Source organism: Coturnix japonica, chromosome 1 (assembly GCF_054131305.1).
Source record: "Coturnix japonica strain WE chromosome 1, WE-NBRP24, whole genome shotgun sequence".
NCBI classification, from domain to species: Eukaryota; Metazoa; Chordata; class Aves; order Galliformes; family Phasianidae; genus Coturnix; species Coturnix japonica.
In genome coordinates this window covers 106114501-106142233 of record NC_140663.1, presented here as the reverse complement: position 1 = coordinate 106142233, position 27733 = coordinate 106114501, and the positions used below count along the sequence as shown (strand labels likewise).

At 34.9% G+C, this 27733-nt stretch overlaps 1 protein-coding gene across 2 annotated transcripts in view; it reads left to right on the top strand.

Moving 5' to 3' along the window:
* The window catches only part of IL1RAPL1 (interleukin 1 receptor accessory protein like 1), a 652915-nt gene extending 641195 nt beyond the window's left edge, over positions 1-11720 (top strand). For both annotated transcript variants that reach the window (XM_015885202.3, XM_085549854.1), the window contains 2 exons: positions 8661-8831; positions 10198-11720. In XM_015885202.3, coding sequence (XP_015740688.2) covers positions 8661-8831; positions 10198-10916 — 890 coding nt within the window. In that variant the 3' untranslated portion in view covers positions 10917-11720. The remainder of the gene's footprint in view (positions 1-8660; positions 8832-10197) is intronic.
* Positions 11721-27733: the final 16013 nt, after the last annotated feature.

The window sequence follows — 27733 nt, the reverse complement described above, 5'->3', positions numbered from 1 at the left end:
CAATTTAAGATCTGACAAAATACATAATAAAGATGATACCCTTAAATATCATCTTCAAATGTTCACTAATATTCTGAAAACAAAATTTATATTATGAATTTATATGCATGTTTATATTGCAGCTTCCAGTTTCAGAGAAAAGAGTACACAATGCATTTATGAGTAGAAAATGCCTGCAGGCACCGGACACTGCCATTTTTGGATACGTTAGTAACCGTTTAAATTGATTAAAGTTTTTGTGTGAAGGAATAAATAAGCACTATCATCAGAAAGAAGAAATTTTGCATGAAGAGGCTGACATTAAAATTGACAAGAGCAGAATGATTTAGAAATTAGAAAGAAAATTGAACAAATGTGCTATGAAAACAGTTCTGTAATAAAAATTCATAAATATCTCTTGTCACAATCAGTCTGACTAGAAGCCCAGTTTGAGAGCTATAAGCAATAACAATAAAAATAAAAATATTCAGCTGATAACTAGAGAGACTTTTGTTTGACAGTTGATATGACAACCTTCAAAATGTCTCTCAATACATATAGTTCCCATTAACTATTTCTACAGTGTTGGACAAGGCTCTCTCATTGGTGTCTTTCACATTATTCTCAAATTTACTTGCAAAGGAAAAAGAGGAGAACAGGGGGACTGAGGTCTCAGACTACACTCAGCCAGGCTTGGTGTGTGGGGACCAAGACCCTGGAGATTTCATTTTGTTTCCTTTTTTATTTTATTTTATTTTATTTTATTTTATTTTATTTTATTTTATTTTATTTTATTTTATTTTATTTTATTTTATTTTATTTTATTTTATTTTATATTTATTAATGTTGCTAAGGTGGTTGAGAAGTGTCATTGCTAAGCTCTTTAAATTTAGGAAATCTTCCTTGGATTCTATATATGACATCTGTAGTGGTTGTTTCTGGGCTGAAAGTGTTGCACTCTAATAAAAATGAGTTTTATTGTTTTCTGAGAGGAAGTAAATCAATTCTCATATTAAGAAATTGATAAAATGATCTCTGCCTTGAAATCTCTGTTGCATCTGGGACTACTTAAGTGGTTATGATTTTCATCTTTACCATTATTTATCAGCAAAAGACTTGTATGGCTCACAGACAGGCCTATGGGATTGCCCCAAAAATACCTTATTCACTGCACAAATTAAGATGACGTAAGGCACTCTTCTCTGTGGATTCCTGTGTTTCACCCCAGTAAACTTCTTGTGAAGCCAAGAAAGATAATGCTTCTAGATTCTTAATGCTTCAGTGAGACTTAGATGCTAACTTTCAAATATATATTTTTTTTGTGGCCTAGGCACCTGCTGAAGTGCTTGTGTTAATGATCATGATATGCAGGTATAGCTAGACTGAAATTACTGCTGAAGTTAGTGACTTTGCAATTACAGAGTCTTCTCTAGGGACTCATGGAACAAGTTTGCAGTAGCAGCCTCAGCACAGTGTATGTATTCTTGATGGCTACTGGCAAATTGTGGCAATAAGAAATCCTACTTTATGAATATCAATTTCAATTTCTGTTAAAATCACCTTTAGAAAAAAATATGGTCTTCAGCTTTCTAAATTTTACTAGTCATGTAACAGTGATTTCCTAATTTAATTACAATTTTATTGTTGGATAATTGCCTACATTAACTCATAATTCTTTTTGTTTATGTTATTTATTTACATCTGAGGAGAAGTTCAAAGAATAAAATCTCAGTTTATGTCTCCAATGAATATGGGACTTCCTAGCTTTCTTGAAACTTACTAATTCAAATAAAAGATTCTGTTTTTACCTCTTTCCTTATTTTACTATCTCCCTGTTTTATGGCATATAGAAACATTTTTTAAAAAGTAAACTAGGAAGAAAGCAGAGTCTATAACTGAAGACTGAGATATCTCCTGTTCCTCAGCCAGCAGATCTGTCAAATGCCTCTGAGCTTTGAAGTTGTTTTTCTTGTTTTGCTGCTGTTGATGGCTTTCTGTTTGTTGGGTTTTTTTTGTTGTTGTTGTTTTCAAAGGACTGATTTCCAAGGTAAGGAAGTTGAATACAGCATGTTGGCATTCAATGTCTAGAATCTTAGGTTGAAAACCTTTTTCCAAGCCATTTCTCTCCTGAGGTTTGTATTGTGTTTTGTTTTTGTGTTTTGCTTTTTTTTTTTTTGTTTTTTTTGTGTGGGTTTTTTTTTGTTGTTGTTGTTGTTGTTGTTGGTTGGATGGTTGGTTGATTGGGTTTGTTTTTTTTGTACCTACAAAGACTTCTTATTTTTTTTTAATTTTACTTACACCAAGGCTATCCCAGCTCCAGCTTTCACACTACATAACCCCATGATATAAGCACTATCATAGATTATTTGAACTAAGAAGCATGCAAGTAAACATGTATTTTATACAGGTAATTAGCTGTTTTCTGTTTGTTTGTTTGTTTTTTAATTAGGATAACAACAAGTAGTTACTACTTTACACTTTGTCAGTTTAATATATTTATTTTGTCCATAAAATAAAATTACATTCCTTCCTTTTCAGACCCGACATGACAGTTGCTGACTTTCTGATCTTTAAAAATTGATTGAGTCTTTCATAGGTGTATGCTATGCTTTGCTATGACTCCTTGCTAGGTAGTTTCCATTCAGTCTTTCAGTACCTACTACTAATGATTTTTTCTCAGACTAGCATATACAAGAGAATATCTTCTATCACCATGTTTTAGTTTTCATAAATTTTAACATTCTGATAATTGTATATATAAACATCTGCATTTTCATGTCAAGAGCAATTTTTGAGATTAATGCTGCACCAGCTTTTTATATTAAAAGAAGAATTACTTCAATAGTAGTATTTAATTTAGATACTAACTTCCATATTAATGAGAATGATTTAAAAACATTGAACCTTTCCTCTTCGTTTAGCTACAAATAAGAAATCAGAGTAAGTAAATAAGAAAAAATCACCTTTAATAACAGATTATTCAGTTTAAATAAGTAGTAATATTATGCACCAATTATTAAGAAATTTTAGTTGTAGTTATTGATAATAAGGAAAAATATACCTTAAGGGTGGCTGACAAATTAATGGGAAGTGAAAAAAATGCATGTCTGCTGCTTTAGTACTTATATAAATGTACCTCTTGTGGGCAAAGGACATTTTTATTTTTCCTGGTCTGTGGTGTGCTGAGAATACTCAAGAACCTTTTTAGAACCAATTACACTTCTCTAGCCCTTTTACCAGTGCTGCATTTGTAATCTCCCTTCAGTTCACCATTTCCCACTTCAGGCGAGGCTCTAGAATATCATTAGGAATACTCCATTTAAGAGGTACTTTACCATGGCAAAGCTGATGTTGTCAGTTTTTTGTTTTTATTAACCATAAAATAGACTTGGCATTTAAAGAACAAAAATTAAAGTAAATGATAAGGTGAGCATCACAATCAACAGTAAATAGTCTGAGGAACAATAAAAGTGTGAAAGACTCGCAATGATTTGGTTTTTTTAATCATCCAAGAATTTGGGTTATCTTTTTCATTGTTTTGAGGGTGATGAGCACTGTTTCAATGTGAACATTAAATGTGGCCCCACAAATAATGAAACGTGTACAGAATTCTGTGTGAAATTTTGAAAACTCATCCCTTTGCAACTCTTGCTGAACACAGTGTGTTTTCAAAGGGGCTTTCAAAGAAAGCCTCACAGCAGTTCCCTGCAGTACTTGCAGAATCCATTTTGTCATTTCTAAGGACCCCATTTGAAACACCTGATTAAATCAGTACATTGCTCCTAGATGAGTACCTGTTTTTACAGGTCTGACACATGCTCTGGCACATCAGCTGTCAATCTTCCATTGATTCCTAAAGGTAAGATGTGGGAAAGCCAGAAATGTCTCCAGCTACTCCTGGCTACAGAGCAGCCCATGTGTTGTCAGTCCTCATTGGAGGACTGGGTATTTCTGAAGTCGCTGTTAATGATTCTGGGGGATTATAGAACATAAAAAGATGTGGGCTGACACTGGTGTACAGCTTCATTAAAATAATATTCAGATCTATCGACACTATGAAATATTGCATTGTATGTTTCTCTTTATTTTGATCAGTCTGTCTTGTGCTTAAACATACCATGCCAGCTGGGAATCCAGACTTGTCAACTGTTTGAACAAGGTTGATAAGAAAAAAAAAATACTTTATGAAGGTACTTTTCTATTTTTAATTTTTCATCTATAAATAGTTTTCTGTACTCCATTAGCAGAAATAGATGCAATGCTTAAGGTTAATGAAACCTCAAAGGCCCAAACTGCCATCCCCTTGGAGGGCAACATGCAAATTGTTAGAAAATATGTACATATATAATAAAAATTAAAAGTTGAATCTGTCTGCTCATCCCTACAGAAGAGGAAAGTCGATGTATATGGAGTCTGGGTTTCATTTTATGCTTTATGCTTGAGCCTTTAAAAGACTGCTGCTGAGCACATCCCCAGAATAACAACCAGCATTTACGACTTCATCCTCTAAAAATTTATATCACTTCTGCAACATTAACCCTCTAGTAGTTACAGGGAAGATGATCATTTCTACATTTGGATGATCACTGAAATAAATGGACAGCATTAAAGAATGCATGTTGCAATGATGCAACAGTTGTTTTGGCTAAAATCCTGAGTCACTGAATGAAATCATGTCTCCATTTGTTCTTAATGGATCTGGCATTTCACCTTCAATGTCTAACCCTAAGATTGATCCAAACAATTTTTTCTGGTCTTACTTTTAACTCTATACAACAATCAGAATGCTATGGCAAAGTTTGTGCTTTACAGCCTGATTGACCAGAGTCTTGAAGTACAGATGGTCTTTGGTTGACTGACGTGCACTGTACCTGTAGCATGGGCCATATCTGACCTCACTGATCTAAACTAATCCAGAGCTTCAATGTATTTTCTTAATTGTTTACAAGATTGCATGAATTATTATTATTTTTCATTACATTTGCCCATGTAAGGTCTGTGTTATGTTTCATTTCAGCCTTTTCAGTTAATGAATACAACAGAGCTTCACAAAAATGGAGGCTGTTGAGCTGAAGAGCTCCATCCTAGTTGTATAATACCTAGTAAGCAGCAGAAAACAATTACAAATCTCATAACCAGAAAGGATTATTTGTCCATACACAAGGAATGGGAAGAGGTAAAAAAAAGCCTCTTCCCCTCTACAGCAAAAAGTATTGCCAATGTATAGTACTGTATGTCATACTGAAATGCAGTAACTGAATTAAAGGACAGCTATTGCATGAAACAGCTCTGCGAAGTACCTAGACATAAAGCTAGAAGAATTTATTCTGATATGTTTCTATAAAAAAGAATCCCAAAGTAATTAAGGGAAAAACAATGCTTTCAGGTAAAAGACTATGTAGAAATTTGCTCTGAATCTCCACAGAAAAAATAAATTTTTAGATGAAATGATCAAAATCCCTGAATTTGATAATTAGCAGGTATTTTTCTTCCTAAGTCTGGCTGGAAACAGGCAGTGAGAAACTATGTTCCTGCTTATTGCTAATGCACCAGAGCCTGACAACAAGAAATCTTTGAATAAGAAAGTGCAGCAACAGTCAGTCACTCTGAGAATACTTGGATAGAACACTTCATTGTTTGATGACAAGGGCAAATGAGAAAATTCTCTTTGTAAAATTAATTTTCGGATGCTACCAAATTTTTTTCACTTTTGGATTTTTGCATTTCTATTCTATAGCTAAAAGTTCATTCCAGACAATATATGAACTGACTGTGTACCCAAATCTGGGAGGGTTTGGTTATTACCATATTACACAGTAATATCAAGTCCTTTGTGGCTTGATTGTGATTAGGAGAAGATTAGGACATTTCTGATTAAATTTTGTTTCTGTTTGTTTGGTTGGTTGTTGTGGGAAAAAAATATATGCTGAGACCAAATATTTTCAAGTGTAAAAGATCTGTTCCAGTGAACAGTCAAGAAAACAGAAAGCTATGGTGTATTTACTGCATACTTGCTCTAAGTCTGGGGTCGCCTGGATGGGCTGTTATTCAAAAGAAGGCAGAGATGGAATAGAGCCTGACAGAGCCTCCTCCTTCCATGTGACATGGCCAAAAGACTGGCAAGATATGAACCCCAGCTGCCAGGCTTTGACTCAGCCACAAGAGCCCAATGGCAGCAAGCTCTCTCTCTCAATCCATTGAGACAGCACATTTAAAACAAAAATAAAAACAAATAAACAACAACAACGAAAAGTGAAGATCAGAAAGATCTTTAGAATATAGACATCAGTTCCACAAACCATGATCAGAGAGGTCATCTACTCTGTGTTAAAATACTCTCCTGGAGATGGGTGGCATGTGATCATACCCTGTGTATCCCAGTCATCTCACATTTTTAGAGTTGTCTGCTTATGCCAATATGTCAGCCCATTAGATAACAAAATTACCACATAAAGTAATTCTGCTGTAAACTGAGCTTTCTACTTTTCATCAAAGTTAAAAATAGCTGACAGATGGGGAGTATAATAGCTCAGGAAAACCACTGTGCTAGAGCAGCAGTTTCCCAGACTGGACTGCATATCTAGCTGTACTGGAGTTTAAATAAATTCATCATTGCTTGAACCCAACTATGTATATATACTCTAGATCCTCGCTCTCTTAGCCTTTCAAATACTATTAAAACTAGGTAACCATGTTTGAAAGAATGTTCTCTACAATCATGGATAACACAGCTAAAGTCAGTAGGAATACTGTATCCTTCATATTATGAAAATTTATATTACAAACAAACAAACAAACAAACAAATAAAAGCATTAGATTCATAATTACGTGTGCAAGAAAGTTGTGGCATAGTGTGAATAAGTTTCCCTCAAATTAAGAATGTGCAAACTGTCTTCACAGACAATATCCTGAAGCCTTAAAAACAGTTTGAACGCTGCATTATTTTTTAAGATTCATCCCTTTGAGAAATGACACATTTTCATACTTATTCCAAGGCTTCCAATGGATTAATGCTGCTCTAAAACATGTAATATCATTGTAATCATTACTAAGGCTACAAAAGAAAATGGCATGACCACATCATCATTATGTCAGTTGAGGTGATTTCTCCATATATCTCCTGACCTTTCTATGTGTTAACTCTGTTGCTGGATTAAGACTATCCTAAAGTAGAGACAGAACATGTTCTGTAATCTCACACTAGTTTGCATTTGATCCATTCAGTGGCAATATCAGAGGCATTAGGAGTTTCTTTATCGTGAAGGATTAAGTTTTCACAAGTCCTAAAGATGAAATAATGGATCAGAGGAAGGCATTATTTATCTCGTTTGTTGGTGGTGCTGGTTTTTGCTGTTTCATTATGAATTGTGAACATAAAAATCCAACCGATAATGTCACATACATTGTGTAGAAGAGAAAAGTGAAGGATGCAGTCGTTTCACTGGTTTTGAAAGTTTGAAAGAAGTTTTACCATTTTAATTTTGTTTTCTGCAGATTTTAATGAGCACAGTATGAATGGTTCCTTGGAAGGAAGAGTGGACAACTCAAGTCTATTGCCTGCCCTTTAATTTTGCTTAATATACTTTGCACCCTTCCTACTTTTGGCAGGCTTTTCCAAGTAGTGCATCCAAAGTACAAAAAAATGCAAAATCAAAAAAAGTTGGCTGAGCAAAAGAATGAAGTCAGCACTGAATGAGTGTAACATCACTTACACCACATGGTAGAGCATTCAATCAGGTCTCTTTTATGAGCAATTGATATTCTCGATGTCCTGGGCAGAATGTTGTCAAGAGAGTTAGAAGGATGTTAACATTTCATTAATCTTGGCATTGATTTTTTTCTGCATCCTTCACAACAAAATTCAAAACATGACCTCTTATTCCACTGAATTAGTTCCAGAGCACTTGGTGTTATCGACCTCTTAATGAAAATTAATGATGACTTTTTTGATTCAGTCTTTCAAGTAAGCACACCAAGCACATTTAAGATACAGTCACATATATTTCACTTAATTGAAATGAAGTAATACACTGTTAAAGACCAAAATGAACATTAATGTATCATTAAATTAGCATATTTAAGTACATAGAATTCAGGATATTTAAACTGCGTAATTGGGATCTGATGCTACAGAGATCTAAGTTTGGCAATAATCCCAGTCTTGGGAAAATAATGAATTTTACAAGTAAATCTATGCACATGTTTAGAATGTTTTAAGCCTTAAATTTATAGTGAAGATTTGACAAAAATGAAACATTTTTACTGTGCAAGAGAAATAACTGTTCATTTGTACGGGTATTTTGATGCTTTTCCATTTTAAATCTAGAAACAATCTGTATTCTTTTAGTGACTTTTCTTCTGTGCTCACAAGCTGCCACCAGACAGCTGAGTGGATTTTCTTCATACATAGCCTCACACAAATATTTATGCACAAACTGAGTTCAGTGTATGGGTATGGATCACTTCTGCCTTGCATCCATGTAAATAAGGATTAGCTCCACTAGGTGGAACATGAAAGATGAATGGTTTAATAACTGGAGATTAGATAAAGTCTTGCTATTCTATATAAACAATTTATCATTCCTGAGAAATTCTTTGAGGAATAATTCCTGGCAACCATCTAACCAATACGCAATAACAGCAAACAATCTAATTTGCTTTTTTTCCTGTATTTCTTTAGACAACAAGGACTATGATGCATATCTATCCTATACCAAAGTGGATCCTGATCAGTGGAATCAAGAAACTGGAGAAGAAGAAAGATTTGCTCTTGAGATCTTACCAGATATGCTTGAAAAGCATTATGGATACAAGTTGTTCATACCAGACAGAGATTTGATTCCCACAGGAAGTAAGTCATATGTTATGTTTGTGTATTTCCTACATAACATACGCTGTGGTTGCATATATTATTCAAGTATTAATTCTATGCTTGCTTCTTTGGAATGCTGTCTTTACTCCATCATCTTATGTAATAAGATAAGCCAGCAAATGTGCTTGATGTGCGTTTCCTAGATAAGAGGATTATATTATATATTATTATATTATTATGATTATATTATATATTATATATTATATTACATAGTGTACTATATTCATTGAAGGTGAGACAGTGCAGATAGGGCATGTATATGTAATGGAAATTAATGAGATTAATATTTATTGTTAGATTTTTTGAGAGCTTTCCCATCTAGGAACTAATAAAGAGGTTTTTATTTTCTATTTCTAAGTGTTTCCCTGGAAATATATCCATCACAGTAATTTTAAAATAACTAAATAATCACTATTCATCTATACAGAAACTCAGCCAGGAAGAAAACTGTTGTCTTTTGGGCTAAGGCAAGATCTAAGAGAAGACATCTGCAGCAGAGTAAATAAAAGACTGCTGGTGGTATCCATTACAGATAAACATGTAGTGGAGGCACTGAATAATTTTCAGAGATTGAAAGTGAGAATTGATTCCAACTGAAATAAGTAGATCTATTTTGTATGTATTTAACGTATTCCAGCCTATGCTCAATAATGTTTGTAAGCTGCAGTTCATAACTTCAGTTGCAGCCATTTATAAAACTACTAAGTTCAACATATTTTATTGAATTTATATTCATAAGAAAGGATGATTGAAATAAGTAAAACACAACCTTAATCATAAGCATATGGATATTTTCAGATCCACAGCATCCTGAACATTAATTTGCAGGACGCAACTCTGTTTCTGTGAATGCATGAAAGGATAAGAAGAATCTAATGCATCAGTAGACCTTGGAATATCATTTTAGTTTTAGGCTGAAAATAAAACACAGCTTCTGCTCTGTTGCCTATCTGGGTGACTTCTTTTTATAAAATGGTGATGGATAAAATGATGATGGACACACTTGTTCCAGTAAAGATATAGGCACAAATTGACGATGTAGCCCAAGGGGAAATAAATATTTCACTGAATCACAGAATGTTTGTGGTTGGAAAGGACTTCTGGAAAACATCTGCTCCAGCTGCTTTGTTAAAGCAGAGTCACCCAGAGAAGGTTATCCAAAAACTTTGTCCTGGCAATCAGAGTTTTATTTAATATTTAATATTTATTTATACTTGAAAGTGGTGTTTTTGCAGCATTTTGTGAATTTTTCTCAGAAGGGAGTTTGCTTCTGATGTTTCTCTCCAGCCTATGGGAATTAAATATTTTCTTGCTTTGATTTTTGAGCAAATGTTTTATTTTGTAGCCTACATTGAAGACGTGGCAAGATGTGTAGACCAAAGCAAGCGACTGATCATTGTCATGACTCCAAATTATGTGGTAAGAAGAGGCTGGAGCATCTTTGAACTGGAAACAAGGCTTCGGAACATGTTAGTCACGGGAGAAATCAAAGTGATACTGATTGAATGCAGTGAACTGCGAGGAGTTATGAACTATCAGGAGGTTGAGGCCCTGAAACATACCATCAAGCTCCTCACTGTAATTAAATGGCATGGACCAAAATGCAACAAGTTGAATTCCAAATTCTGGAAACGTTTACAGTACGAAATGCCTTTTAAGAGGACTGAACCCATCACACACGAGCAGGTTTTAGATGTCAGTGAACAGGGACCCTTTGGGGAACTGCAGACAGTCTCCGCAATTTCAATGGCTGCTGCCACTTCTACTGCTCTTGCCACTGCTCATCCAGATCTACGCTCCACCTTTCATAATACATATCATTCACAGATGCGCCAGAAACACTATTATCGAAGCTACGAATATGATGTACCTCCTACCGGCACCCTGCCGCTTACCTCAATAGGTAACCAGCATACCTACTGCAACATCCCTATGACACTTATAAACGGGCAGCGGCCACAGACAAAAACTAACAGGGAGCAGAATCCAGAAGAGGCTCACACAAACAGTGCGATACTGCCCCTCTTGCCACGGGAGACCAGTATATCAAGCGTCATTTGGTGACAGAAATGCAAGGGGCTGTCCATCCCCTTGAGTAGAAGCTGAAGTCTGCAGTCCGGTGCCTGGAACTACATCCTCGACTGCTGCTGTTAAACATGCATTACAATCGATAATATATGAGGAAAAACAGGGTCTTGTACATACGTTTTTTGCAATTTCTTTGTAGCATCAGTCTTCCTGTTTTACCCATGTTCTCTTCCCATACACATTTTCGACTTTGTTTTATATGTCATTGGAATTTGTATATTTACATTTTTTTAAACAAAGAGACTGCTGTATAGATAGGAAACTTTTTTGCTTCATTAGTATAGTTTTAGACTTTTTTTTTCCTGTTCGTTTTTAACCTCTCCTGGGAATGCTTGGACAAAGCTATGTTGATATCAGAAGCGCCATCCATTTTGTTGGCCTGCCTAGCCTGATTCCTGAAGGCCATGCCTGCTGCAGTTCACCTGTTTTGGGTAATATTTGTTCTTAGAATGACCCCATCCCTCACTGAGAGCTTCTGTTTCATTTCCTCTCCTGTAATGTGCATTTCTCCCTCCCTGCCCTTCCAATGGCCCCATGTGGGGTAACACTACCGTCTGATCATCTAACATTTAACTTGGTAGAAACTTGTCAAACAACAGAATATACCCAATCTGTATCAGTTGCTTCACAGTAGTCACTACAGAGTGTGTAGAAAATAGAGATGGTTTGATTTTTGCTTTCTTGGGGGTTTGATTTTTTTGTTTTTATTTTAAGAATGAGTCAATTGTACCCCTTTTATAAATATAAAAGCAAACCCTATTTTTAACAATTCCTGGAAAAGTATTAATGTGGTCATGGATTTTATTTTGAAGCATTTGTTTTTTTTTCTTTCCTCCCTTTCAAAACCCTGAAAATAAGATAATTTCCAATTTTAGGCGAGTGAGACAAGTGAGGCAATAGGCACTGACATGCAGTGAGTCCTGCTGATATTTACAGAGATTATTTCCAAACCAAAGGGGAATAAAAAAGCAGTATCATAGATGGTTGCCACTTTGTGTTAAAGTAAGCATTACTTTCTGAAGAAGGAAGAGCAAAACATTATTTTGCAGTGGATTGCAGAGTCCCCTTGTATTTTAATGTTCAAAATTGTATTTGCTTTAAAATGATATATTTTAGATGAAAAACAAATATTATTTAATTTGGTTTTATCTTGGAATGATAAGTAAAGCTTAATTTTGACAAGATTTCAGTAAGAACTCAGGCAAAAAAAAAAAAAGAAAAAAGAAAAAAATAAAGAAAAGAAACATGAACACCAACAAATATAATTGTTTTCAGAATAAACTTTATTTATACAAAATTAATATTTAAATAAGACTTTGAGGTATTAAAAACAGTTTATTCACTCTAATGAACAAATAAATTAGTTTTATTTTTTATGTATGATTCTATCTTTGAGGAGTTGCAAATAATGCATTTACCACGGTTGCCAGGGAAGAAACAAACCGCTGTCTTTATAACTGGTCATCTTTAAGGCAAATGAAACAAGCGTCTTATATTTTAAATAATGGAAGAGACCTTTCTGGTTTGAGAAAGAGCACAGAGCACTGCTATAGATGTACAAGCTATTCAGGCCAAGCTGTCTGCCAGTCTCTGCTAGCAGAAGCAGAGGAGCAGAGGCAGAACTGCTGCTTGCAGCACACTCCCATAGAGTCGTGGGTTTGATTGACTCTGGCAGAAGTGTAGCTGCTAGCCTGGCAGACAAACCTGATTGTCTGTTTCTGCAATTAATTAGCTATAGAAATTTTTATGGTAGCTGACTGATACTGGCCAATATAAGGAATGTGTTGTGTTTGTTCATCTTAACTGTCTCAAGAAGAAAAGTACAGCAAAAGTACAGTTTATGATATTTTAGTCTTCTTAATGAGAAGTAATGGGTAGAGAAGAGGTAAACTGCAGTTCGGGGGATGTTTGTGGGAGTAATCCAGAACTGACAGTGTGGGAGGATGTAACAATGATCGTGTTGTGAAAGTCAAGAAGTCTCAGTATGTGCATAACAAGCCAATAGAGCTTTGGGATGTGCACTGATTTTTGCTTGCTTTAAAATGTTCATTTCTCTGACAATTTGCTCAAATCCTTTTCTACAATCTATCATGGTTTCTCCCTCTGGACACACGCCAAATGTCCACAAAATGGAAATGAAGCTGCCAGGCCAGATGAAATTCTAAAAGAGCTTTGCACTTTTGTTTTCTTTGTAGTGTAAGAAAGCTATTATTTATTCACTCTTACAGACACCTGTCAGGCACTAATGGCATTTTTCTTCATTCAACTGAATGCCGAATGTACCAGTACCCTCTAAAAACAATCCTTTTTTCTTTTCTTTTTTTTTTTTTTTTAATTGTCCCATTTTCCCTCCCTCTTACATGCCCTGGAGAAAAGACTGGGATGTGAAATAAATGTAGAATCTAACTATCTGACCACAGTCATTTTTAGGCAGTGTTAGGTAGCTTTTTCCTTACCCACAAGGGGAGTACTTTTCTGTTCTATTTTAATGCAGATTTAAGCACTTTGAATAGCATGATTCAAGGAATGATGGATACCATTTGATATTCACAAAACTTTTTTTTTTAAAAAAAGACATTTTCTTTATAATACTTTTATCATAATAATAATTTTAAAAAATGGAAGAAAGAAAGAAGGAAAGAAAGAGAGAAAAGGAAAGAAAAGAAGAAAGAAAGAAATGGAGAAGCTATCAATTACTACAAAAATGTTCCTTCTTAGTATTCCTCCTCTATGAACAGCTCTGTGTGGGAAACAGTGAAGGAAACTGTTGTGCGTTCAACATACTCTATGTTTGACAAAAGTTTTATTGGAACAAAAAATAAAATGAAAAAAAAAAACAACCTAAAAACTTTCATTGCCCTAGGGATTAGGCTTCATCCTTTATTGGTGAGGGTGTTCCAGTTTTGACCCTACAGTCTGAAGTGTGCATGCAATAGACACATTTAAGATTTAGCCATAAACAAATAGCACTTTATTTTTAAAACTGCACAGTGTGATGATTGGATAAACTTACTCTGGCTGGTCAAGGATTTGGGATCTGTACATGGATTCTATGTACATGATTAACACAAATATGGCACTTTATGAGGCTCTGTATTATCAGGGTAATTCTGGATGTGAAACTAAAGGACTCAGCTCTACAACCTATGGAAAAAACAGTTTATAGGTCCTGGCAGCACATGCAGCTTGACATAAATGGAGAGCTGTATAAAATGAATCTAATTATTTTGAAGACAAATTGCATTGCTAGGTCTGATTCTCTTCTCAATTGTAGTAGTGCAATCTGAGAATAAATCTAATAAAGCTGAATGAGTGTAAAAGATGAATTTGTGTGAGAAAAGAAAAGTCTAAATGCAAAAAGAAAAAGAATTCTCATTTGGAGGCTGTGACAAGGCATGGTTGCAAGTTGTCTTATGAATTTTAGTGTGAACCCAGTTCTCACCCAGCTGCGAACATCAAGCGCTTCCAATGTGATCTGGTTCAGAGCTAAATACTCCTATCTTTAGATGCAAACTAAAATTTTCCTATTACTATACAGCTGTGAAAATCACATGTATGCTATGTGATTAATGATAATCAACTTCAAAATAATTGGAAACCCTGTTTTACCTGCTTGACTAAAATTTAAAAAATTTTACATTAGGCATAAATTACATATAAATTATAGATAGATCACTGAGATTGTAGAAAACTGTCCTGGTAAACAGACATCTTTCATTCTTAAAAATAGTCAAGCTATCAAGACTAAGGAGAATTTAATTAAGATCCAAAGAAGAAAAAAAATAATAACAGCAGTAAAGTAAGCTAAAAAATAGGATAACGGCCAGTGGAGAATAAAGGTAAAAATTCCCACCTTGACTTATTGTGGCTCTTTTTGTCATGCAATGCGCTGTACTCTGGCTGACCTACATAACACAACTGGTATTTTTGAGGCCCATCCAGATAGATGAGCGACACAAATGTATCCCCATGTGCCTAATAGACTTCTGAATGATTTGCACTTGCCAGTTGTCTAGCACAGAGAGTTTCTGTTGCATCCACTATTGTCATAATAGAGATGATGGCAGAAATCTGACAGTGCTAGAAACAGTCTCCATGGCAGATTTAGTTTATTATCCATTGTGACTATATGCCTTCAAACTCACCCCCTATCTGATTTGCTGTTATTAGAACACTTTTTATAACCCATTTTTCAGATGAGCAAGAGATCAGTTTGGCTAGAATCAGAAAAAAACTAAGCATTTTCACAGCAATAAATCTGCTTGTATAATGATTGCAACTTTTTCTTCTTCTATCAGTCACAGCTCTTCACATACTAAATATCCCACTGAGTGGAGAATGAATGATGGACATTTGAGACATGATCTGTCATTTGAGATTCATTACAGAGTTTGCATATTGGACTTAGTACCAAACTGCCACTTGTGATGTCATTTTGCTGGGCTATTTTCTTTTGGCTCTGGGTATAACCTCAACCTCAAGGAAAATGTGTTGGCAGCCTTGTGCTCCTCTAGCTGGCCTTTGTTTGATGGTCCAGAACTTGGAGCTGTTGCCCTGGGGAGTAAAACTAATTTAAATGTTTCTGGTATCAAGAGTTTTTATTTGCTTCTTGTTTGTTTAAATTATGTTTGTGACATTTCTGATCTTTGCTCTGGACCAATAAGCACTTTAAGTGAGAGGTCAAGAGTCCATTGAGCTAGGTAGCAGTCAGAGCATAAATTACAAAAGCAGGTCTGATAACTTGTTTGAAACAGGTATAAATTCTGCAGCTGATCATATTACTAAAAATTAAGCACACTGCAAAATAGAAGTGTTGAAGACAAGTGTTCTGTTTGATCCTACAACTATCTTCAGTTCAAGAACATTCTTACATTAAAAAACCAGTACCCTAGATAAAATAATTTCAGAAGCATTCAGTAGTTAAAAATATATATTTTGGTACAGTATGAGTAATACGATTCTCTAAGAACTAAATTATATATGAAATAGGTAACCTTTTACTGGGCTTAAATTACAAACACCACTTTGCCTGGTCACTAGTATTGGGTAAACAGCCTGAAGTTAAATGTCACAGCCAGGAATTTGATGGAGACAATCTTTATCTCTTACCAACTGAGGCATGACAGAATGAAATCAAAAATTACTCCAGAAATAAAATGTGCGTATATATATATATATACATATATATATATATATATATATATATATATAGTGTTACTACATTACTTTTTTTTATTATTTTTTTTAAAATCAAATATTAGCTCTTTTCCTTCCTCTCCAGTCATTCAGATGAAATAAATGCCTTCTAAGCCCTCAGTCCCTAGTACATTTGGTGGTGGATAAGTCAGCACAAGATGGTGCAAGGGGCTGCAGCACATGACCACAGCTGAGGAGCTCTGCAGATCTGGAGCACCCACAGGATCCTTTTGGTGTCATGCTTATTCAGTAGGGCAAACTACTAAACTACGTTCTCAATACACCACCATGTTTCTCTTGCTGTAGGAGTGAAAACAAAGATGAGCATTGAAAGAGATTATCTTATCAGGTTATATTGCAGTTCAGTAAAAGACAATTAGAGGTAGTTGCTGTGTGGAGCAGGTAACCTCAGATCTGGACTCCTTCACAGCAGCTCCCCATCCCATAGCATCCTGGCCCAGCCCATCCCATTGTACTTGCTGTACTTGCCTTTCAGGGTGTGTTGGAAGTACAAAGCTTGCCATGAGCCCTTAGATTGGGGTAGATGTGAAAAGTCTTTGCAGGAAGTAGATTTTTCCTCTCCTGTGAAGACAGCAAAGCAAAGCAAGAGCAAAACAGTATATATATATGTATGTGTGTATACGCTCTCAGTTCATATGTCATTTTTTACATTCCCACAGAAACCTCATATGAAGTAATATCCTGATTCTTGCCGTGAAGAGAAAAGGAGATTTTAAAAGGTCAGTTTAGGCTCAAAATATCCTTACACTTCTGCTATATAGCTCCAGGTTATGAACAGACACTCAAAAAAATAAATAAAAATAAACAAATAAATAGCAATTCAATTCCTAAGTCCTATTTCAACCACTTCTTCAGGGCTTCTTTTTCCAAAGCAGACTGTTTTCTCTTGCAGTTCTGTAAAGAAATTATGTGAAAAAGTTTTAAATTTTCTTTTCATTGCTTGCATGACAGGTAAATCACAGGGAGATTATACTTATTTTTTTATAAAGTCCCATCCTTCATTGCAAATTTAAGATGCAAATGACAATGAATATACAGACTGAGAAGAAATTGCTGGAGTTAATATTCTCGGGTGAACACTGCAACTCTAATTAAGTTCTTAGGGACATTTCAGTAGACAACTTAAACAATTAGTATTATGTGCGTAATGTCAGAATCACATTAGAGTGTTGGATATTTGTCTTCTTAAAACCTAAGCGACTTAAAATGGAACACTTATGTAAATACAAAGCAGAGAGGGAAACAGCTACAAAACTGTCTCTTCATCTGTTTCAACAAAATTGTTCAGTGACATCAGGTGCTTTCTTTGAGATTACCAACCAATGTCTACCTCAGCAAAACACATGAATCATTGCATATTGTGTAGACATCTGGGGAAAAGTTGTTGCACTAGGCACACTCAAATATTTGTTACATCCCAAAACACATTTCATGCTTTTCTCTGCCTGCAAATAAGGATTTAAAAGTGTAATTGTTTAATCATAGAAAAATGCAACAAAATAAAATGGGTAGCCTTTTTCATAAAAATTGAAGGAAGCCCCAAACATCTCGGTTTGTTCAGAGAACCATATCCTCTATATGTTGCAAAATGAAGATGAACTTTTAGCCAGATCATTGATAGGTGGTACTGTAACATAGTTGGGTAGCTGGAGCTAACAGAGGGGGTGAGAAGCACAATGCTGACCTTTCCTGTTCGTGGCATGGTGATATGTGATGAACACTCAACCAGTCCTGCTGTCATGGGTCATTACAAACATTTTTTGCCTGTAGGACACGAAATACTCATATTTCTCAGGTACTTCCTTCCCTTCTTGGGTGCTATCTGAAGTCATTTGTATAATCTTGCTAGAGGTAGGAAATGCTCTTTCTACATGACAAGTTCTACCTGAATCACAGGAGTATCTGCCAGTGTTCCTGTCATTATGTATAATAGTTAGTGTCTGTTGGGTTCATCTCCTATATTCTCCACTTACATTTTCACTATTCTCATCTCATAAACAAATTCTGAATATGTCAATGCCATATATGAAAAAGCATTTCTACTATTTTTTGTTCTTTTTTCTCTTTTTTTTTTTTTTTTTACAGTTTGATATTTTTAAAGATAGAAAAGCATCAGCAAGGACACTTGAAATGACACTTGACAACTTCATCTTTATGTAATGTTGGAGAAAACAGCTTTGTTCCTTCATCTTAGGCATGATATGCTTCTTTTAGGATCTTGAAAAAGAGCAGTCTAGTAAATAAGGGGCTGGGAACAGATTGATTGAACAACCCATACATATTATTTGCAACGATGTTTTAATTCCTTGTTGCGCTCCATACTTTTTTTTTCATTCGGTTTGTTTTTCATAAGGAGACAGACAGAAGGACTGAGGTATCATTGCACTACATTAGACTAGCAAGGGCATAAACACCTTGAAAAGAAAGGAGGTGAGCTCCAGAGAACTGAAAGTGTGTATAGGTCACCAGTTCAAAAGAGCTGCTGTATTTCCTCTGCTCCCCCTATGGTCAGTTCTCCACTTCAGAGGCACTTCAACAAAGAAGTTTCAAACGGGAAAACAGTGCTTTCAGGCGCTCCTCTCCAAAACATGTGGGCTCAAACACAGTGAGTTTGATGCTACGCACTCACAGATAGTTTAAGATTCTGTGAGAAACCTGAAATTTCTTTCTCTCTCTGTTTGTTCTGACTGCCTTCTTTTGGCTTGCTAAGATTCTCCACAGACTAAGACAAAATCAGTTATATCTTGAGGTGAATAAATGATCACCTACAATATCATCGCTGATTCTTTCAAATAGCAGACTAGACCAAATTAATTTGCACCTTTTTCCTTATCTTCCTCCTGTCCTTGTGCCCTAGATAATCACCATTTATAACTTATTCTATATGTCCAGTAAAAATCTGATCTAGCCTTTTTACTAAGCATCAGCAAGCACAGAAATAATTAAATACAGCATTTTGATTTCATTGTGAGGATTTGCAGACTCGTTAATGCTTTTATCTTATGCCTGTCTAGAAGCAAATAATATTAAAGTAGGTAACTGCACAATGTTGGGCAGTGGTGTGACAACCAACACAGTTAGTGAACTGAAGATAATAAGAAACAAAATATTAATCTTAGATCATACAAAATAAATAGATAAATAAATAAAATTAAACACTCCTCCCAACATTACATCTTAAATCCAGTGATGTAGCTTAAATCAATTTTGAGTCGTGAATTTTGCAAATAAAGCACAGTATTAAGTCTGTGCAGCAACAACTGTAGTGACTATTCATAATACAATAAATTCAAGTAAATGTACCATCTCATAGGTAAATATTTTATTAATGTATAATACATATGTAGATCACTCTGAAAGTAATGCCTCCTATTTATCTCCATGGAAACTACAACAATTCAATGAGAACAATAACAATAATAATAATAAGAGAGAGAAAATTCTCAGCTACAACACAGTGTTTTTCAACATAGTCATCACCAGTAGCTATGCATTTTTTGTACCAGCAGAGGTGACCCACTGTTTCAAGGCTGCTATGATAGCATCCTTTCTCGGATGCGTGTTGCACATGTAGTCAGTCCTTCACCAGCCCAAACAGAGAGAAGGTGCCGAATGCAGACTGTGGTTGTGATAGGACAGTCCAGACAAGATTAGCAGTGTGCTTCATGGTCTTCAAGCTGGTGTTTTGGGGTTGTGGTGTTATCATGTTGCAGTAGAAAGGATGTCTTTGTGCTGATTCTGAAAGTTCAGCGCTTAGTCAGCATTGTGATGTAGCAGTCAGAGTTATGTTTTGTCTTGGTTTCAGGAAATCCTTCAGGAATTGCCCCTTTCCTATGTCAAAAGACTGCACATTCCTTTACCCAATAAGGGCTATGCCTTGAACTTTTTCTTTGATGGGGAATTCACATGTCACCAGTCTACAGTCTGCCATTTTGGCTCTATCTCGTAGTGGTGACACCACGTGTTGTCACCAGTTATGATGTGGTCCAGGAAAGCTGTCACCTTTAGCCTCCTCGTGATTCAGTAGGTCCTGACAAGCTCTCATATGGTATTCTTTCTGTTCCTGTTTGAACATATTTGGGACCCACATGATGGAAACTCTGTGATATTCCAACATTGCCACCATCATTCCCAATGCACTGAAGACAATATTCAGCTCCATACACAGATTCCTGGTCATAATCCACCCATTAGTGCAGATGAGCTGATGGAGACCTTCATACAGCTGTATATAGCTGTCAGAATGTGGTTTGTCTTTTATGGCATGCCAAAGCAAATCACCCCTCCATCTCACCACGCTGACATACACTGTTTGGTCTCCAGAAACATTCAGCATGCATCAGTGAGTGTCAGTTTTTTCCCACATAGAGGAATTCAGTGCCACATCTTTGCTTCATCCTCAGTGCAGTGTTGGACGTCATTGTGTCCAACTTCCCCCCTGCTGCCATCTCTCTCACTGCAACAAAGAACAAAATGTTGGTGGGAAGTTCCACCTCAACTGTCATATCACGAACATCCACCTCTAATGTCACGAACCAAAGTCATAAAATAGGAGGCATTACCTTCAGAGCAGCCCTTGTAACTGCACTTTCTTCAGAAGAAAGCAAAATAACCAAAAACTTTACAAGAAAGAACAAGTGCCTACTTGCAATAGTGAAAGAAATATTGCACCAGTTTCACTTTTACAAAACAGATACAAATGCAATACAAACAAAGAAACTTAAATCTTTAGAGAAATACTTGATTCTAGTGTAAGTGCAGCATCTTTTTACTAGAAACAATTTGTTCAGTGGATTTAGCTTTCTTGGTTTTATTTAGCTCAGGAGGGGCTGGTTCTACATAAGCACAGAGCAACATAGAACTCACGTAACAGTCTTTTCTTGAGAGTGCACTATTCAAAGTGAATACCTGGAAAGCACTTTATTCCAAAAGCTCTGTTGGCCTTCTGTCATCCTCAGAACAGTAGGTGAAGTGCTCTGTATCTCCTGCTAAATATTTGTATGTACATTAAAGGTATAAAGTTTTACTCAACAACTTTACAAAGTTTTGCATTGGTGGAAATAAGCAAGTACCATCCTGAGCTCTGAAAGCATTCCTAATTTGCTCTGTGGTTAACAGAAGTCAGAAATTATTCTACACACATCAGGAGTATTACATACAGTATACAGTGTCAGATTGGTATGAAGAACAGCATAATTAGGTCGAGAGCTGGTAAACATAGATTTCTGATTATTCCATAATTTAATTTTCAATTTCAGAATCATTGCCTTTTCTAAATGTCCGTTACTGTTGCCATATAAACCACAGATCAACGTATGCATACCTTTCAAGATTTTCTTTAAGGCTGCAGGTATGGTGGAAAACTGGAAACTTTATAAACTTTGTGCAGAATCACTGAAGTTAGAATAGAAACACAAAAGTTGAGACACGTCAATCTATATTTATAGATATTGTATATTAAGATATTTTACTTAAAGAGATTAACTTATTTTTTAAAAAATTAGATGGATCATAGCTAAGAACTACTGCTTTTTTTGTAATAATAACGTACGCATTGCTGAGAAGCAAGAAAGGTGTGATCAAAATGTTCAGTTTCAGTGTATATTATTTTAAAAAGAAACATGTTTGATCTTATAGTAAACCTTCAGAAAAAAATCAACAAGACCGGTATATTAAACAAAACAGCTCATTGTAACAAGCATAGCACATTAAAACTTTTTGTATTTTCTTCAATTTTTATTCTTACAAGAGAAATTATATCACTCACTAAATATGAATGCTGCACATGTTAGCAATAGAAATATTGATTTTTGTAACTTTGCACTTGCCTTAACTTTTCCACACATATATACAAACACGATTAACATCTGTAGGGGAAAAAAAGAAAACACAACAAATTTGAGGGAAATAAAATCCACAAAAGTAGGCAAGTTCTGTACCAGATATAATTTTTTGTATTATTTAATGAATAATGACACATGAGCATACTTACTAGAATCCTTGTAAAGAGTATATGAGCACATGATGCTGTAGGTTTGTTAAAGCACAAGGTGTACTTTGTCTAGATTTAAAAAAAAAAAAAAAAAGAAACAAGAAAAAACTTTTTGTGTGACTGCTTTAGGTTTAAAAAGTTGGATGTTCAAAAAATATATTTATTACTTGAATATGAATATTTTTGTATAATAATATCTGAAGAAGGTTTTAAAAGAAACAAAGAAAAAATATAACCTACCTGCTTTATGGTGTGCAACTTTTAGAGAAAAATAAACAGGGTATGTGTCCAGTTTGTAAAAAAAAAAAAAAAAAAAGTGTTCTCCTTTCACGATTACTCTTTCACTGGTGAAATGCAAGGTTATGACAGCTTGAAATACATTTTTTTTTCTTTTTTTCTTTTTCTTTTTCTTTCTTTTTTTTTTTTTTTTTGTGAACCAATTAAACAATAAAGCAATGTGAGTAAGTTGCGTATGCAAACTTTTTTGAAAGGTTTTTTTTTCTTCTTTTTTTTTCTAATAGCAATATGAATTTAATGATATAATAAGGAAGGCTTGGAAGGTTCCAGTTCTCTGGTTTGACTTGCATGACATACTGGGCTGGAGATGCATGAGTTATTATGCCTGGGTTACATTGGTGCAGCTTCAGCCAGATGCAATAGAACTGCTCAGGCTTACATCAGCAGGAAACGTGACCTTTTGCATAAGAGTATATATAACAGTAAAAGTTACTCCATTAATATTTTATTTTGTTTTCCTTTTGTTGTACTGTTTTGTTTCTTATTTATGGGGTATGTATTCTATATGTATAATTTTATTAAAAATACAAAGGGTGATGGATTTGGTCACAGTAAATGAAGTAGTACAGTCTCACGACTCTCTGAGGGAAAGACTGAGTGCAAGTCTGTGTTGGACATCTGCATTACTCCATTTTTCTACCTGTTTAGCTACTCTGGAACCACACAAGGAACAGACAAATATGGAAGTGAGTAGGTATTTTGGTGCTTGTGTCGAACAAAGTGGAAGAGCCTGAGCGATAATGGAACTGTAGAGAAACAGAATGAGCTTAGATCACAGCAAAGTTACCAATGTACATATGAAAGCTAACAAGAAAATATCCAAGCAGGTATTACTGAAAACCTGAATTCTTGCTTTTCCTTTTTAAATTTGTTGAATGCCTCAGTCAAGAAAAATTCCATCCTTGATTTTCTGAACAAACTGCAAGGTCTGTGGTTCTTTACTGCAGTGACATAAATCAGGAGCTATTCAGTGCAATGGGTTAGCATTCATCTTACAGTCACTTGACTTGGATTATTGTCTTTTTAGCTTTTCCACCAAGACCCTCTTCTCCTCAACTTTCTGAAAGATGTAAGAAACACTGTACTTATTTCCAATTTTCCATTTTATTTTTTCGTTTGTATAAACTTTCAGATTCCAAGAGGATTGCTCCACATTTGAAACTCTGTGACCCAAGAACTTTAAACACTGCAGTAAGGGATAGGCACCAGGTCACAGTACTTCTCACAATGGTTGAACATACACCATAGCTAGAGCTTAAGTCTGCGGAAATGATAACATTCTTCTTGATCCAGGGGCTCAGACCATAGATCTGATGATGTGGTTTTAGTTTATGAGTGTCAGACTTTGAAGACATGACAAATGGATCCAACATGTCAACATATATTTAAACATTAAAACCATTTTTTATCCATTACAGGATATTGTTTCTACAGACAGTCACCTTTTTGTATTTTGAAGCTGTCTGTTACATTTACTTCTCATGAAATTTTTATATTTGCCATTTGAAATATCAGTAAGACCATCTGATTAAAAAACCATAGTTTAACCAACATCAATATGATTCATTGGCCTAGTATGGTGGCAAGAAATATATTTAGCATTTTGTTAAACATCGTATTAATTACAATTGCTCAACTGTCAGCATGTTAAGTGCACAGAACTATGGGATCCACTGTAAATTCAAAATCTTTATGTATATTTAGTTACATTTTTTAAAATATTGCTATTAAACAGACATTAATAAAAAAATAAATAACAGAGGACTCTATTCTTTACTACATTACTCTGCATTCCTTACTGCTCTTAGACATACTACTGAGATGAATACAAATGTAGGAATTATATTAATTTATCATATTTTTTCCCAACATTATACATATGTAAATGAGGAGGCACAACATATAATGCTGCATACTCGAGGAGAAGCAACAAAAGGAAAAAGTAAGTAAACAAGATTTCTTGGAAGGCACTCAAATTCTGGTTCTAAAATGTGAATAAATACAGAGTAAAAAGACAAACAGAAAAGGAAAAAAAAGAAACAGCGAGCTCCGGTTCTGATGAAAATACTTAGAGTGCTTTTGGCAAGCTTGACTGGAGACTCCTAACATGCACCATAGAGAGGGGCACACTGAGACTACACATTTCACGACTGATAAAACCACAGAATCATTCCTGTTTCCTTTTCTATTGAAATGAGCTCAGATATCACACAGTCCTCCTCTTCAGCACACTGAAACTCAAATGCAGACAATGAAGTTCCTGAATGTTAGGAACTACTGCTTTTTTGACTTTCCCAGATTGCCATATTATCATTATCACTGATTATTAGTTACTGTTTTACAATAAAAATTTTCCCTCTTCTTTCCTCAGTACTTACTTCTTTTCTGCGTTTTTGCCAGCATGCTTCTATATTAGTTTGGTTTCCATTTGTTTGGTTGTTTATTTGTTTTTCATATTTATTTACCAGAAGTAATTGAATTGGTAATTAATGAAAAACTTTGTATCTTTAAGATAAAGCTCTGTCTGTGTAGGAATTTGATGTGGTATCTATATTTGAAAAATAGACTTCAGAAAATTACTCAGATTTCTAAACTGCTTTACTTTCCACTTACATTCAGCATAAAGTGATATACACACAGCAAAATCAAATTGCTCTTATACTAAGTCATAATCACTGATGGAACTTAACCAGTTTAGTATATTCTCCATATTTACATTATAGGGGATTATGCACCAAAGTAAAGCTAGGACAGATTATCTGCCCTTTATATGTCACTCAATTCTGTCTTGAAAAACCAGATGTTGTCTATCATGAGATATAGTACTGGCTATAATGGTGACAGCTGTCAGAAGCAAAAAGTTCAAATATTTGGTGTGGGAATAAACTATGGCTTCTCTGACTGCAACACTGGGTATGCCAACAGTGACAGCCATGAGATTTTGTTTCCAGCATTTGTAGTTCTACACTCTGTAGGAGCACCATTAGTCTGACTGGAAAGAATGTAAAATCACTAAAGGGGGAATTTACCTTGAAAGAGAATGAAAGAACAGAGCTATTCCTCCTCTGATTGTTCAAATCTCATCCCAATAAGATGCGCCTCTATCTGGCCTTTCTTGGTACCAGATTCAGGCACCAAACAGATGGGAGTGACAGTGCTGAGTCACACCATTTGAATTCTTTCACGGAGTGCTATTTCATCCTTCTCTACAATCCCTATTGCAATATGTGTCTTCTAAGTATCTCATAGATGTGACTACTGATAATACGCTCTACATAGTCACAGCATTTCGTGCTGTTTCATCAATACATCATATTGTTTTGTTGTTTTCCGGGAAGATACTTCTTGTGTTGGAAAGCTTATTTCTTTTACTACATCTTAGAGGATATTCTTGTAATGGAAAAGTGATTGTAAAGTTGAAGAGTGTATGTTTATTTGGGTATATAAACATGATGGCATGAAAAACAAATCGAGTTTGAAGGTGTAAAAACCTGTGAAAAGATGCAGGTTTTTCAGTGACTGTAGTCACAGAATGTACACTTCTGAGCAGATAATTAGTTAGTAAAGTAATCAATAGATGCCTTGGGAAAAAAAAAAGAAAAAAAGAAAAAAAAATCTCCTTATAGTTATATGAAATACAATAAAAAAATATAAACTTTCATTTCTATTTGCCAAAAAGATATGAGTATTTTGTAAAGGAACTGCTACAAGCTATCAAGTACATCACACGTATATAGATTTTTGAAAACTCAAAAGCTATGTATGCATCCATAGTAACTTTGCTTTAGTCCCTCTGGTAAATAATTAGCATTTTTAAACTGATTAAATAAATATTTATATTACAGATTAGAAGTGGTTTCAAGGACTTATTACACGCTGTCTTTGTTGTAAATGGGGTGGAATGGCTCTGATCTAATCTCCTGGGTAAATAACACATTTTATAATTTTTAATTAAAAAGAAAGAAGAGAAAATTATTTAAAACAAATAATTAAATACCATGAAGGCTTTGTTTCAGAAACTGACAAAAGCCATCAGACTTAAAAATGAGAGTTATTTCATTTTTCATTTCTTTCTTATTACTAAAACAAAATAAATGCCAATTACTGAAGTTTCCCTTCAGAACTTGTCCATTGGGGCTAAGAAATGAGGTCTGGCCTTCAAACTTATGTGGACCAGTTTACAAAAACAACTGTAGCCTTAAGCTGAATTAACTTCAAGTAGATGTTCTGTAAGATTTGCTTTCTAATCTGCTTTGTGCAACAGCAGAATCTGGAGCATGACTTTATGTGTTATGTAGCTTTATTTTAATGTAGAAAGCAATTAGCTATTTTTGCTGAAAGACCCTTCTGCTAAAAGATAATGAATTGATACAATGGCTCATCCTTATATTACTCTTCATAATAAGATATCCACTCAAAAACAGCATAATACAATATGTTGTTCCTCCTCACTCCTATTTACAGGTGATTTAACCTCAGAAAAGAGAGACCTTCACTCTTTGCACAGCTGTAAACATTTTTAGAGGGAGTGTGAAATAGTTTTCTCTCCCTTTGTTCATTTGGAAAAGTATTTCTGGAGAAGTATTTTCATTGCTGAGATCCTTACTGTCTCAACAATAGTATAAGTTGTGGCCAGTGTACAAAATGTATTATGAAATTGTGGAGTAGAAGAGTTAATCTCCTCTATTAGGTATAAAAATGGCATGCCATGAAAGTAGCTCAGACATGTCCAAAAAAGACTTAGTGTCTGCTTCAGACAGCTCTCAGAAGATGCCAGTAAGTAGAAATAAAGGATGGTTCTGTAAGTATAAAAACATGACACTCTTTTGTCTGTCAAGTCCAGTCTTCTCTATCAGTATCCAAAGTAGTACTTTTTTAAGCCAAAAACATTTTTGCTGTTGTTTTTTGGAGGCAATTGACATAAACACTTATCAATTTTCAGCCTTTAGTTAAGTATTAAGATCTTCTGTAGTTAGTATGTCCTGTTTTTAGCTTTACTTACTGGCAGTGCATCTCAAAGTTATAGGCCAGAACTCTTCATTAGAACAGTCCAGAAAGGGCACTGATTATTCACAAGACTGACTGACATTTCCACTGCCGGTCCATATTATTCCCTAAATTTTCTTTTCTACATAATCCATTATAAACTTCTTTATCCTATATTTTATCCAACTAAAAAGCAATTCATTTATTGACTAATAGTTTTCCATGTGGCATCAAATTAAAAGTTTATGACTAAGTGCTAATGCCAGGACTGATCAGATCATTTTAAATTTCTAGAAAATTA